Below are 12,999 nucleotides of genomic sequence, written 5' to 3'. Positions count from 1 at the left end.
GCCTGCTGCGGGCAGCCCCTCTCCTTCCTCCACCTTCCTCCGTCCCAGTCACGATGTCGTGGTGAAGCTGTCCTCGGATGTAGCATATTTTTGATATATGGCATGTGATATAAATAGCAGTGAGCTGCATGTGTGTTAGCAGTCAACTATTGCCTCGGTGTTGACATAGTTTGGGTCGCTGCGATGTGCTGCCGGCACTGGAATTGCTTTGATTTGGTCTGAGCGCTGCTGGCGTCCCTGGGTGCTGGCGGCAGCCTGTCCCACACGGCCCCCCCCTCGCTGCAAAGCCTGCCTTGACTTCAGGCAGCCCCGGCATCCCTTGGGAAATGTGCATTACGCCCGGCTCGCTGCTGCCGGGCTCTGGCTGGCTCCGGCACGCCGTGTAGCTTGCTCGGAAACATGCAGGGAAATGCCGGAGTGATCTTACCAAAGTCCTCAGGGAAAAAAATCTAGACGTGAGGGCCTGGGGACGTGGCCGTAAAATGCCTGGACAGGCCAATCGCCGTCAAAACCCACGAACTGCCCTGCTCCGAGGGGGGTTACGCCAGCGTAGCATGTGTGTGCGAGCATCGCCTCTAACTACCAGCTCTCCAAGAGAAAGGGGCCTTTTAATAATTTGGGATTGCATCTGCGTGGCTGGGATTTACTTACAGCTGCAGGCAAGTCAGCCTGTTCTTCTGAGAAAATTCTCCTGCGTATTTCTCAGCCGATACAGAAATAGCAGCCTTGCTTGGCAGTTGCTTACTGACCATAGGCAGTGTGCTGAGATTTTCCTTCCCAGCATAGAATTTGGATTCCTGTTAAAATACAAGGGCTGTAAACTTTCCTAGTACCTGGTGCGCAACCACGTTTTAAACTTTGATAAAGCATCTCCGTTGTTACGAGAGGACTGTGAGCAGTGAGTGCCACAGCTTGTTTCTGTGCAAGTAAAACTTAAGAAAAATCAGAGGATGTTAAAAAAAAAAGCGTCTTCTTTTTCAGTGAGTTTAATTAATAAGTTATCAGGTATCAGTAATTCAGCGTGTACAATTTTAATGGCTTTGTACTTCATACTGGTCCTTCCAGGTATTTTGCCATCGTTTTGAGAGGGACTTTTTAAGGACTTTTATATGTACCTCGGGAGCTGCTGCTGCTGCAGCACCCGGAGAAGAGCCATACTGATGCTGGAGGTTGCTTATGGGATTCCACCGGGCACCGTGGCACGTCAGCGCTGAGCAAAGGGCCGCAGCATCTCTGCGGGGCCCCACTGGTGTCAGCAGCGGAGGAGGATGTCGGGGCTCTGGTAAAGAAACACAGAATGACCCCGTGGGGCCAGGCTGTCATCTTCTGTCAGCCTGCTAGGCAGTTTCGGGAGGTTTTCCTGTATTTCAGTATTGCCTTTTAGGCAAAACACATCTTCAAAAGAGGAGAAACATGGTAGAAATGCTTTGGTCCGGCCCGGCCCCTGCGACTGTTGCTCCACGTCCAGGGTTGTGTTTGCATCCTTTCTGTAGCTGGTTTTCCCTCTGTTATAGCTGTACATATAACTGATGATTATTTCATTAAAGTTGAATGTACCTGTTGTTTTCTTGCCTTGTGATTGAGTGGGCAGCTATGGAGAGATTTTATACATGAAAGGATAAACTCACAGTGGGGCTCTGTTGTGTCCAGCTTTCTTAGGCAGCCATACAGTGAGCAGAAAGAGATCCTAAAGGTGGTAGCAGACCTGAATTCTTTGGAGGCTTGCTCCTCCTGCGCTCTTTTTATAAGATTTCCTTTCTGTTGCCAGCCAGTCATTTCCACCGCAGAGTCCTGGCTGCCCAGGGGCTGCTATAAGGTATTCGTGAAAGATCACAAATCTCCAGTGGCTAAGAAAAGCCGTCCTGCTCCCCAACAGTTAAATTACCTATCAAATGCTCTCTACCACCAGAGGAAAATGTTTGGGGCTCTGCAGACAGACCGGGGTCAAAGCCCGCTGCGCGTGGAGCGGCACAGCTCTTGCCCATCCCACGCGGTTGGTTTGGTTTTCCCTGCGAGCTGCTGGTTCATACTTTCTGCTCCCAAGGCTCCGGGTTGCTATTTCCAGGCACACGGTTTGGTGCTGATGGGGTCCGCGGCGAGGCCGGCACCTCGGGAGGGGGAGCAGCAAGTTCGGTGCTTTGGCACTTTCTGCTGTGGCTCAAATGGGCCCCACACCCTGATAATTTTTTTTGCATAACGTCTTTCATGTAATTTCTCAAGGCACTTTGTAACATACAGAAAATATGGGAAAAAAGTTATACATTTTTTATAGTATTAATACTATTTATTCTGTCAGGTTTACAGAACAAAATATAGACTCGTAACAGCTGCTAATGACTTAATTAAGACTCCCTACTCCTTCATTACGATTAGAGAGTTGAACATTAATAAAACATTTATTCTTTTGGAGAAAGAATGATAAATTTACTATTGCAAAGGAGTACTGGGCCGGGAAACCTGTGAGGACGTGACGGCGTGGTTGTGCCAGAGCACCAAAGGGTGGCCTGGCTTCAGGACCGCGTTCCTCACCGACAGCTGAAATAAACGGGAATGATACATCACCTTGGTTTCTTAATAGCCCCATTCAGATTGCTTTGGGGCCTTCTGGCTTCTTATCCAGGAGTTCGTTGCTTGCTGCCCCTCTCGATTATGGAAGTGGTTGCTTTGCAGCAGAAAGCAAGTGTGTCCACTGAAAAGTTCCTCGTGGAAATTGCTGGTAGACAATGATGGCACAAACAAATGTTGGGTTTTCTTTCCTGCCCTGGGAGACCAAAAGTGCATTAGAAATGCGCAGGTTGCTTAGGGCCAGACCTCCAGCTGCTGAAGGTCGCTGCAGCTCTGTACGCTTCAAAGGACCAAATCTACAGCAGCCAGGAATCTAGCATTTGAATCAAAGGTGCAGTCCCTGCATAAATGATGGACATTTTCATACGTGTCCTTATGTATAAAAATGAAAATCCAGAAGTTGGGGGGGTTTTTTTGGTTTGTGGGTTTTTTTCCACAAATGCATGTAAGAAATTGAGTAAACATGAAATACATGGGAATCCTGTTCTGTGCTTGGGATGGATGGAAGCTGGTCCCTGCTGATGGACCCATGTGTTAGGGGCAGTGAAGCCCTAATAATGCCTGTCTTATAGATACAGGGTTTCAACATGAGTAACTGAAAATGATGAAATGATCCAAGAGAACAGATTGATTTAAATAATTTGCTTTAATATTATTTTACATCGGCAGTTTTATTTCCCAGAGAAAGGGTTCTTGTTAGCTCTTGTTGGGTGGTGTTAAAATAATGAAATACTTTCATTTGCAACCAGATAAAATCTTTACATTAAATGTGATTTTTTTTTTTAAACTAATCAGAGGATGTTATTTCTTATACAGCTATTTAAGCAACCATATAGGTTAACATTTTTTAGCAGGCACAACTTTCACATTTTTTTCTTTTTGCAGAGAATTGTGAAGAGTGCAGTTCTTATGTGCTAAGCGATGGGATTTTTTTCTGCAGCGTGGTGAAAGTCCATTTAGCTGGTAAGTGGATTTCAGCTAAAATACCCAAACCCAGCATTTTAAAATAGGTTTTGTTACATAAAAACTGACAAACATGCTGGATACAAAAGGAGGGGGGAGACATTAGGAAAACATGTTTTGCAATTCAGATTGCTAAGATGAAAGTATCATCTGCAGCTAGAGCTGGCTGGCAGTCACCCCATCAGTCCTCCAGCCAGACCCAGCAGAGATCATCCTTTCCAACCTCTTTAACCTGGAAGAGGAGACCCCCCCCCGCCGAGGTGGGTGCCCCATCGGGGTCCCTTCTGCAGGTACCGGTGTCGGTTCGGGTGCTGCCCTTCCAGCGCCACGTCCTTACCGGTGCAGGGACACACCGAGCATTGCTTTGCCGTTGTCCCGGAGCGCAAATTTTCATCTTGCGAGGGATGTCAACTGCGATCTAACGACAGTCATTTCGTGTCACGTTCGCTCTCGCTGCTTGCCGTTCTAACGAAGACACGAGGCTGAGGTGCCGGTGCGTCAAGGCTCCGTGCTGTGACAGCTCCGTGTGATGCGAGACTGGTGAGGTGGCAGCTGGGTGGGAAGCGCAACCGCTCCGACTCCTACGGTGCTTCGGAGCATCCCCACCGGGGAGGAGGAGCGATGCACCCCCTCGCTCCCGCCAGCAGCCTCAACCGCTTGCTTTCTGCCTGCCAAAAGCTCCCCCAGACTGCCGCCGCACGAAGGCGTCGGGCGTTGTCGGTGCAGCGCGGGCGGACGCCGCGCCACGCTTCGTCGCAGCCCAGACAGCCCTGCGACCGAATTTGCATTTCGGGTGCTTAGCCGGAGCGTGGCAGGGAAGGCCGAAGCGGGGAAAGCCTCTCGTCCCGAATCTCCCTGAAGTTTGTAGGGCGGCCGCGAGCCTGCGGGCACGACGCAGCGGGCTGGGGGACCGGCTGGCTCGCCAGCGCGGGGCCGGCAGGCGTGTGCAACAGGCACAACAGGAATGCACACCTGCACCCTGCTCATTAAAAGCGATGAGTAAGCGGCTCGCAACCGCACCGCCGGGATAAAGAGAGGCTCGTAGGGGATGCTCGGCCCCTAATGACAGGCTTCGGCGCCTGCTCTGCTGGGTCCGGCGTTGCTGCGGGCTGGATGAGGCGACCGCTGCCGGAGCGGGTCCCTCCCGGGATGGCTGCAGGGAAAAGGGGGTGACGCCGAACGTCAACCTCCTGCCCTGGCACGTCAGCGCTTTCGGCTGGAGCCCCACGGAGGCCTGGCTCGACGGTTGACACCGTGCTTCTGCCTGCTGCCGTCGGGTTTCTTCCCCGGCGTCACCCTCCACGGCTCCCGGCCCGGGTTCCCTGCCCCGGTGCCTACAGCTGGCTTCACATCCCGCAACCGGTGGGTTGCAAATCCAGCGCCGGGAGGGACAGGGGCTTTACACAACATTTTCTTACGCTGTTTGTCCCAGTAACGGGAGGGTTAAAGTGGACTAAAATTTGCCCGACTGCTGCTGGAAGCCTTTAGCAGCGTTGCCCTATGCATCCCGGGAGGGTAAAGCCACGCGCGGGCTGCCCAGAGCCCTGCAGAGCTTCCCAGGGGCATCTCGGCTCAGGTGAAAACCAGCCTAATTCAGCAGACAAGGTTTTGAGCTTTGCTGCACCTTTGTTCTGAGGGTGCAGCGTCTGGTTTAGAATAGTTAGTGGAATCATTTCCTCTCTTAGGCTGCTTTTGAAGTTGTGTCATTACTTTTTCTTAATGAAACATGCAAATCCTGTAAATGCTGCGATTGCGTCTCGGGGAATTCAGTCCTGACACAGCTCTGGTTGTAAATATCTAACTGGTGTGTAATTTAGGCCAGATCCATCCTCATTACCTTTTTTCTCCTGATTTCTTACTGCTCAGAATATATTTTCCTAGTGCTGGACTGCTGGGAAGCCCACTCAATTGCAGTCTTTTTTGGCATACCATGGCAAGAGGGGGAAAGAAAAGGCTGGGTTTTATTAAACAGCGAAGCTGAAGGTGATCGCAGCGGTATGGCACGACCTGCTGTTGGCAGATTGCCGTGGGAGGGCTTTGACAGGCCAAGAAGAAACCTCCCGCCTTGGCCACCGATAGCTCGCGGTCCCATTCAACGATGCTGAATTGCATATGCTGAGATCACTTTTCACCACACTTGTGAAGGCTTCGCTTACACAGGACTTATACCTTCTGCCTCCAAAATAGTAGAAAACTACTCAGCATCAGCCTTGCGCTCTAGAAAGCTGTATTTCATGGCTTTATTTTTAACCACAGTCACTGCTTCGGGTTTACGTCCTGACAGCAAATTTCTTTTCCCTTTTTAACCTTCTCAATGCGCATCCATGTCCCAAACCCCTCCGGTGAGGGGCACTGCACCCACGAATGGGCTGTCAGCCCTTCCGCACCCCCTGCATCTGCTGCCGCCCGATTTTGCAGTGATTTGACAGACGACATGCGAGCAAAGAGCCTGCCCGAATGGCTGCTGTAGCCAGATGGCTGAAGACACATGTTGTAACCACAGTCTGTGCAGAAGGTAAAAGGAGCTGAAGGGTTTTTTTTATACTGTGTGGAGATGGGATGAGCAGAGCCCGGCCATCAGCATCACCTCCTGGGCAGCCAGCAGGCAAGTGCTGGCATTGCTGTCCCCTGGCCACCCAAAAATTCGAGGTGGAAGAGGTAAAATCCGAACATTTGCAGGTGAATGTTGAGAGGGGACAGGTTACCTTTTAAGGGCGACTTGTGCAAGTAACAGGCATCGAAGTCTCGCTCCTCTGGCACCAGCAATGCGGGAGATGTTCAGCCTAACACTTTCATTGCACAAGTGCTACCAAATGGCATCTCCACCAGCACTGCAGGTGGTGAAAAGCAAGTTTCTCAGTAAAATAACTAGACCCCATGCTTCAAGGGGGCGATAAATACCCTTTATTTATAAGTAAATACCCTAAGCAGCCCAAGAAACATGGGCCCTGTTGGACCTGCCTTGTTCAGCATCAGAGCACTAGAACTATTTCAAAATACCTGTCTCGAAATTGTTTAGCATGCTTTGGTCACTAAGCCTGCTAACCTACAGGCAGCATATTCAGGCCAGCACCCAGACACATGTGAAAGTGACGGTAGCCACTGCAGCACTTACTGGCATTTCAGAGGTTAACATGAGCTGGCTGAGCAGTCTGCTCACACTGCGGGGCTTTGGCAGGGGTCTGAGCCCCAATCTCCCCATGTTTTCGTAAAACACGAGCTGCAGAGCCCACAGACAAGGCTCTTCAATGCCTGTGGTCCGTCAGCTCTGCACCTGGGACGCTGGGACCCCTTCGCAGCACAGAGCAAAGCTCTGGGGATCCCCTGAGGCTTTTAGACTTCCAGCCTTCAAGTACCAAGGCTTTCTTTGCCTAAGCCCATGTGCATCTATCAACCAATTGCAGATATCTGGAAGGAATCACCAGTATCATTATTTTGCATACTATGACAAATTCTTCTATGTTTTCAGAAACACCACCCCCCCCCCCCAAAAAAAAAAAAAAAAAAAAGAGTATTTGCCAAGCCCAGCTGTGCAAGTTAGGCAGATTTTCAAGCAGGTACAGGCATAAAGGTTAAGCACTCAGTAATTCAAGTGTCTTCTACATACAGTAATAAAACGTCTTATGATGTATCCAGGAGCAGCTGCTGCCCTTGCACAGCAATCGTTAGCTGTCTTCTAAAATTATTTTCTATTCATAAGACTTAGAGAGAATGATGTTTTCAAGATAACGTAACTCGGAGCTGATGACTTCTGTCTCTCAGGGTTTTTCTACTGCTTTAATTATAACAGCACTTCAATGCTTGCAGTGGAAAACTGCTGAAAATGCATTTCTTGTATCGCAAATGATGCAAAAAAATGCCTTTCGCAGATGTTTGATGTCACATATGTTCACTACTGCAAAGCTTAACCAAAGTACACCCTCAAAAGGGTAAAAAGAAAAATCATTTACAGTTGTAACTTTTCAAAGACATACTGAACGCGTACACGAACACAGTGCTGCTTTCAGTACGATTTCAGCTTTACTGATGTATTTGCAGCCAGTGCATCGGAGTCACTCCTACAACACATAGGCACTTAGAGCTGATAGACATTTGGATCTTCTATCCGAGTTCACCGTTTTTATTAAACCTCCCTTTTAATGGCCAAGAAGTGAACAAAACAATCCTGCCCACAAACCTGAAGATGAGCAGCATGTCCCAGAGACACCTTCGGGCACTACTGCTTGGTGTCCCCCCTGCTGTCCCCCAGTACTGAGCTCTATTACCACTGCCTGGTTATCTTTGCAGAGACATCAAGGGTCATTTGACTTTCAATATCAGTTAGTTCAGGCAAGTTAGGCATCTAGTCGATGTTCCAAGGTGCTCATCTACTGACTGAAGAGTCTCAAAACTGCTTTTAGCTCTTCTCTACAGCTATACCCAACCCAGCGGACACTCCTCTCTGTTCTTAAAATTAAATGTAGGAACCCCAGTGAAGCAAGCAGCACCCAGAGAAGCCAGCCCACTCGGTAAAGTGTCGCACACAAATAGGGAATGACTATAGAATACCATTTAATTTATTTTTTCTTAACCATCATGTAGAAATAGAGGTCAGTGGAAGCCAGAGGGCATTTACCCCAGTTATAAGCAGCCTGTGCTGGATGTGATTTAGCTGATGCTATTAGCCCGGGAGAGACCCAGAAGGCTCTCTTCTAGGAAATGCTCCATGTGAATCGCTCTGTGCTCAGATGCAGCATTTGCAGGCCTGGATGTTGGCAGGGTTTTGTTTGTTTGTTTGTTTGTTTTAAAGAAAGGCTTTTTAAGCAGAGTTAAAATGCATTCACACCAGAGCAGCTTTAATGGGTACACACAGCGAGGGGGGCACTCGGTCTAGCAGGCAAGCACACACCAAACCACAGAGTGCATTTTGTAACATCATCCGGGCAGGCTCAGAGGCTGTTTGTTTTCCCCCTTTGTCTTAAAACACAATTTGGCAGCCCTCAGTGGCCAAGCCATCCCCTGGAGTGTAGCTCCCTGCCCAGGAGAAGCGGCAGCCGCCCTCACAAAGACCTCAGATGGTCTTTTAATTCGGCAGCGATTTAATTGCAGCTCTTGCTCCAGGACAGTTTCAAAGAAGACAGCTCAAGGGTCCTGACTACAAAGAACTTTGGAGCGGGCATTTTGACAATAAACTGTTCTCACTATTGTTCAGGCTCCCCCTTTCCAAAGGCAATGACTCAACTCCACCAGGACTGGCAGGGAGCCTTCAGCTTCTCAAAAAAAAAACCTGGGTAACGAGATTACGGGAGCAGCTCGCAAGGCTTTCGCTCTCTGCTGCAAAAGAAACCTCTGTGCTTTAAGAACTTCTTCGTGTGCCTCCCGATTACTCTTAATCATCTCTTGAGGAATGGGTTGGAGCCCATCTGGTAGGAAGCCTGGCGTATCTCGGGTGAAAAACTAGAGAGGGACAAAATACGAAGCCAAGAGGAACGCGTACAATTTTAAACACCTCTTGGATAAGTTATTACTCTTCAGATATCAGGTAATGATAAATGAAAGGCAAAAAGCTTGCGTTTTACCATTTTATGGTGGCTTTGCAAGCAGAGAAGAAATAACACATTATATGTTTGCTCTTAGCAAATATACAGATTGCAGTATTTAAGAATGTATTTGCTCCAAGCTGTTTATAGAGTCAGAAACCATTTTCACTGAGAAAATCCATGTGTGCTTTTTAATCCTGTAAAGACTTAGATTTGGATGTGCCTCCTCTCTGAGAGGAGAGGACACTTCTTTGCAGCTTTCATTCCTCCTTGCAGAGAATACAGTCCAATAACAGGACGTGGTCCTAGAGGGGCATCAAGATTTATTTCTGCTCATGCAGTAGCGGTTGACAAGGAAGGAATGAGAGAAAAGGCATGTAAACCCCTTGAGCCTAAAAGTAAACGTAAAAGATCCTACGGACGAGGACGCTGGGGCTTGTCAAAGTGAAGGTTGCCACCCCTACGCCAGTGCCCCCAGTTCCCTCGAAAAGACCAGCCTTATGGCTCCCACATGCATTTACGCAGAGATTTATTAACTGCAGTTATACAACACGAACTTCAGGATTCATCTCCTTGAGATATTTATTTTAATTAAAAACAAACTGTTTGGGAAACACTATACATATTTCCCTCTACATTTCCCTCCATCTAGTTTCAGAAGAGCAATTCTATGGGATACAAACAGTCCCAGGGCCCGCGCAGCGTATTAGACAATGTTTAAACTTCACACCCAGCAATACAGTCTTAACTCTAGTAAAGCAGAGCGGGAATAAGTTCACATTTACGAAAAACGTAACCGAGATACACGGAGGCTTCCAAGGACTTAGATGGGAATTAGCTTGAGTTTAAAAGTTAGAGAAGTAAAAAAGCAAGTACACAAATCAAAGTACGCAGTTCTTCACAGTTATCCCAGAGGTGACAGGAATGGTGGTTGAAGAAAAATCAGCTGCAGAGAGCAGCCACTCACAAGGTGGAAAATGCCAGAATATCCACAGTTTCAGCGTGCAAAGGCTACACAGGGGGAGAACTACTCTACCAGGATCGTATCAACGCTTTCTTGGATGAGATCCGACTCCAGTATACATTCATCTAAGTGGTCTTGGGATAAACTGGAGCTCTTCCCCACGCTCTCACTGTCACAGTAAGGATGAAACCTGGGGGTCGCGGGGCTCTCCAGCCGCTGGCAGCGGCTGTATTTGTGCTGTTTCCCTCTGTGCATGTACATGTGTTCGAGCAGCTGGCTCTTCCGGAAGAACGTGCGGCCGCAGACGGTGCAACTGATTTTTCTCTTTCTGGAGAAAGAAAAGTTACAGTTCAACTCCACCGGTTCGTGGTCCTTGGAGATGAGGGAGAGCTGGCCGATCTGCAGAGGCTCCAGGTCGCTGCAGCTCGGATGCTCCAGCTGATGCTCGTCCTCCTTGAGGAGGAAGGCCCCGAGCCGGTGGCCGTTCCCAGCCTCCCTGTCCTCAGCCAGCGGCTGCACCTCCCCGAGGTCGCTGCTCTCCAGGATGGAGGCCGGCACGCCGAACGGCAGCGAGCCCGAGACGTGGGTGTGCAAGTGCTGCCGCAGCCCCCCCCGGGAGTCGAAACGCTCCCCGCAGTAGTGACACAAGTGCACCTTGAGGCTGGCCTTGGCAAAGATGGGGCTCGCTCCCTCCGGAGAAGGAGGGGAGCGGCTCTGGGACACCACGGGCTCCGAGTCGCACCTCTCCTGCTTGATGGAGACCGAGAGCTTCGGGTGCTCTTCTGCCGGCTTGGCGAGAGCGGCGGGCTGAGCGGAGGGGCGAGCGACCTGCTGGTCCAGGGAGCTGTCGTCCAGGCCGATGGCCAGAGAGAGCTGCAGCTGCGGGTGGTCGCCCTGGGCGGCAGACCGGCTGCCCGCCTGCGGCAGACTCTCCTTCGCTGCCAGGCGTTCCTTCACCGGTTTGTGTGCCGTCGAGATCTGGATCCCGTACAAGTTGGAAGACTGGACCGGCTCTGGGGAGAACACTTGGTTCATCTCGATCGCGATATGGGAGAGGTGGTCTGCGTGGAGAAAACGGATGCCCTCCTCCAGTCGGCTCTGGCTGACGGTCTGCTTCGGCCCCTTCCCAGTATACATGATATGCAACAAGTAACTAAATATGTCGGGCTGGATGTCTGTGGGCTGAATCTTTATGCATTCGCTGAAAGAAGACAGATGATTAAGTACATACGGGGCCCCAAATTACCGCCCTGACCCATTACCTGCCCGCTCATTTGCGCCGCCGTTTGCTGCGCGAGAGTGTGCGGTGCTGCCTGCCTCCCGGTTCACGAGCAGCGCTCCCCGCCAAGACCTGCAGAAGCGCCTGTGCCCTGTTTGCACTGCAAAGGGTCTGAGCGTGTATTTATCCCTGTGATTATAAAGGCCGTGCGCACAACCGCGGCCAGGGATGGCGAGAGCGGCCAGCTCCCGGTCACCCCGTCACTCGCACACACAGCCAATTGCCGCCGCACGGCACCGCAGCGATGCCATGTAAGCTACCCATCGGCAGTGCGTGCCGCTCCAATAATAGGAGGCAAAGAATATTTGTGCGTTTAAGTAATAAATTCAGCTGCCACTACTGTGTAATCTTTATGAGCTTTGCACTCGAGTGTTGGTAAACAACATCTATCGGAAAGGAAGTTAACTGATCTCACTTCCAGCCGAAGGGCTACGCGGCCGACGGCTAAGAATTATCTTGCAAAGGTGCTGGGGGGCCACGACCCTCAAAAAGGAAGGGGAACGGAGAAGAGTTTGATTATGAGCAGCAAGCTCCAGGTCAGAGGCGAGATTAGACCTTGGCACCACCGTCGTTATACCTGCAGAACCACTCCTGACCCTGCCGGATGAAGCGTCTGAACAGCAGCCTGAAGTAAACTGATGATCTCGGTCTCAACCCTTATCTGCAAGGGTCTGAAGCGCAGAACTGCGATAAGGCTACGGTTTCTCGATTGCTTCGAGCCCGTGGATCCTGCCAGAAGTGACAGTCCCACCCAGCAAGCTTGCCTACAAGCTAACGCAAAGTAATGGCACGCTGCGTGTGGGCAGGAGGTACCTGGGTATCCCTAGACTGCAAATCCGTGAGGTTCTCACTGCAGGAGGACTGTGGCACTCACATGTTTATTTTCTCTGGTCACACAAACGTCTCATCTCCAAAATGAGGGGCCTGATGTTGGCATATGCTGACTAAGAGGGTGGTTTTAAAGGACAGCACATTCTGGACTGGGAATGTTTAGAGAGCCGAGGTGTGCGCCGAGTTAGGAAAATATTCTCAGGCCAGCTAACATGCCCACTTACGCTCTTTTGGACTTTAATACCCTTAGAAAGGGGAAAAAGCAGGAAGTTGAGCAGAGCGGTTAAAAGGGAGGAGAGCTGTGTGTCCTTACCTCGTCTGATGAATAAATATCATCTTAAAATAGTTTGAAAAAGCAGCGAGCACCGCTCTGTGGGCTTTGAAGTAAACATCTCCAATGGCAACCGTGCAGTCGCACAGAAAGCCAAACTCCCGCTGCATGTTCAGCTGCTGGAGGAGGAGGACGCTGTGGCCGGTCGTATCCATGGCGTGCCTGAGAGCAAGAGAACAAGACGGTCATCTCGTGAAGAAATGACGGAGCTCCCCAAGGCTCCAACCGCGGGTTTCCCACCACCGCAACGAGACGGGCGCCCGGCACGCAGCGCGGCCTCGCGAGGCCTCTTCCCTCCTCCAGACGGTCCCTGCGCCCACGATTTTAAGGATTTCTCCCGCCGCTGCCCAAACCCACGCTCAACGAGCTCGAAACCTTCTCCGCGACTTTTCCACACGCCGGCCGCAACCGGAGCTCTTTCTCCCACAGATTCACGACACGCTCCGTGCTGCAGCGGCGCTAACTTTAAAGCCCTCTCGCCTTTCTCCCCCCCCCTCCCCAGGATCGTGCTTTCTCCTGCCCCCCTAACCGCGCTCCCCCGGCCCCG

At 50.6% G+C, this 12,999-nt stretch overlaps 1 protein-coding gene across 1 annotated transcript; it reads right to left on the bottom strand.

Annotated features, from left to right (window-relative positions):
- Positions 1–10,074: 10,074 nt before the first annotated feature.
- ZBTB25 (zinc finger and BTB domain containing 25) lies at positions 10,075–12,632 on the bottom strand. Its single transcript, XM_010584142.1, has 2 exons — positions 12,435–12,632; positions 10,075–11,212 (listed from the first exon to the last, which is right to left on the bottom strand). The coding sequence occupies exons 1-2, from the start codon at positions 12,605–12,607 to the stop codon at positions 10,075–10,077; spliced, it is 1,311 nt and encodes a 436-aa protein (XP_010582444.1). The 5' UTR covers positions 12,608–12,632.
- Between the last annotated feature and the right edge of the window lie 367 nt (positions 12,633–12,999).

This window comes from Haliaeetus leucocephalus, unplaced genomic scaffold (genome assembly GCF_000737465.1).
Source record: "Haliaeetus leucocephalus isolate CR32 unplaced genomic scaffold, Haliaeetus_leucocephalus-4.0 Scaffold944, whole genome shotgun sequence".
NCBI classification, from domain to species: domain Eukaryota; kingdom Metazoa; phylum Chordata; class Aves; order Accipitriformes; family Accipitridae; genus Haliaeetus; species Haliaeetus leucocephalus.
This window is presented reverse-complemented; position numbering and strand designations above follow the sequence as displayed.

Bases quoted from the DNA above. Each gene is read 5' to 3' on its own strand.
- ZBTB25 (XM_010584142.1), bottom strand. From the start codon at position 12,607: ATGGATACGACCGGCCACAGCGTCCTCCTCCTCCAGCAGCTGAACATG. The intron at 11,213-12,434 runs GTAAGGACACAC...GTCTTCTTTCAG, and splicing joins ATATTTATTCATCAGACGAG to CGAATGCATAAAGATTCAGC.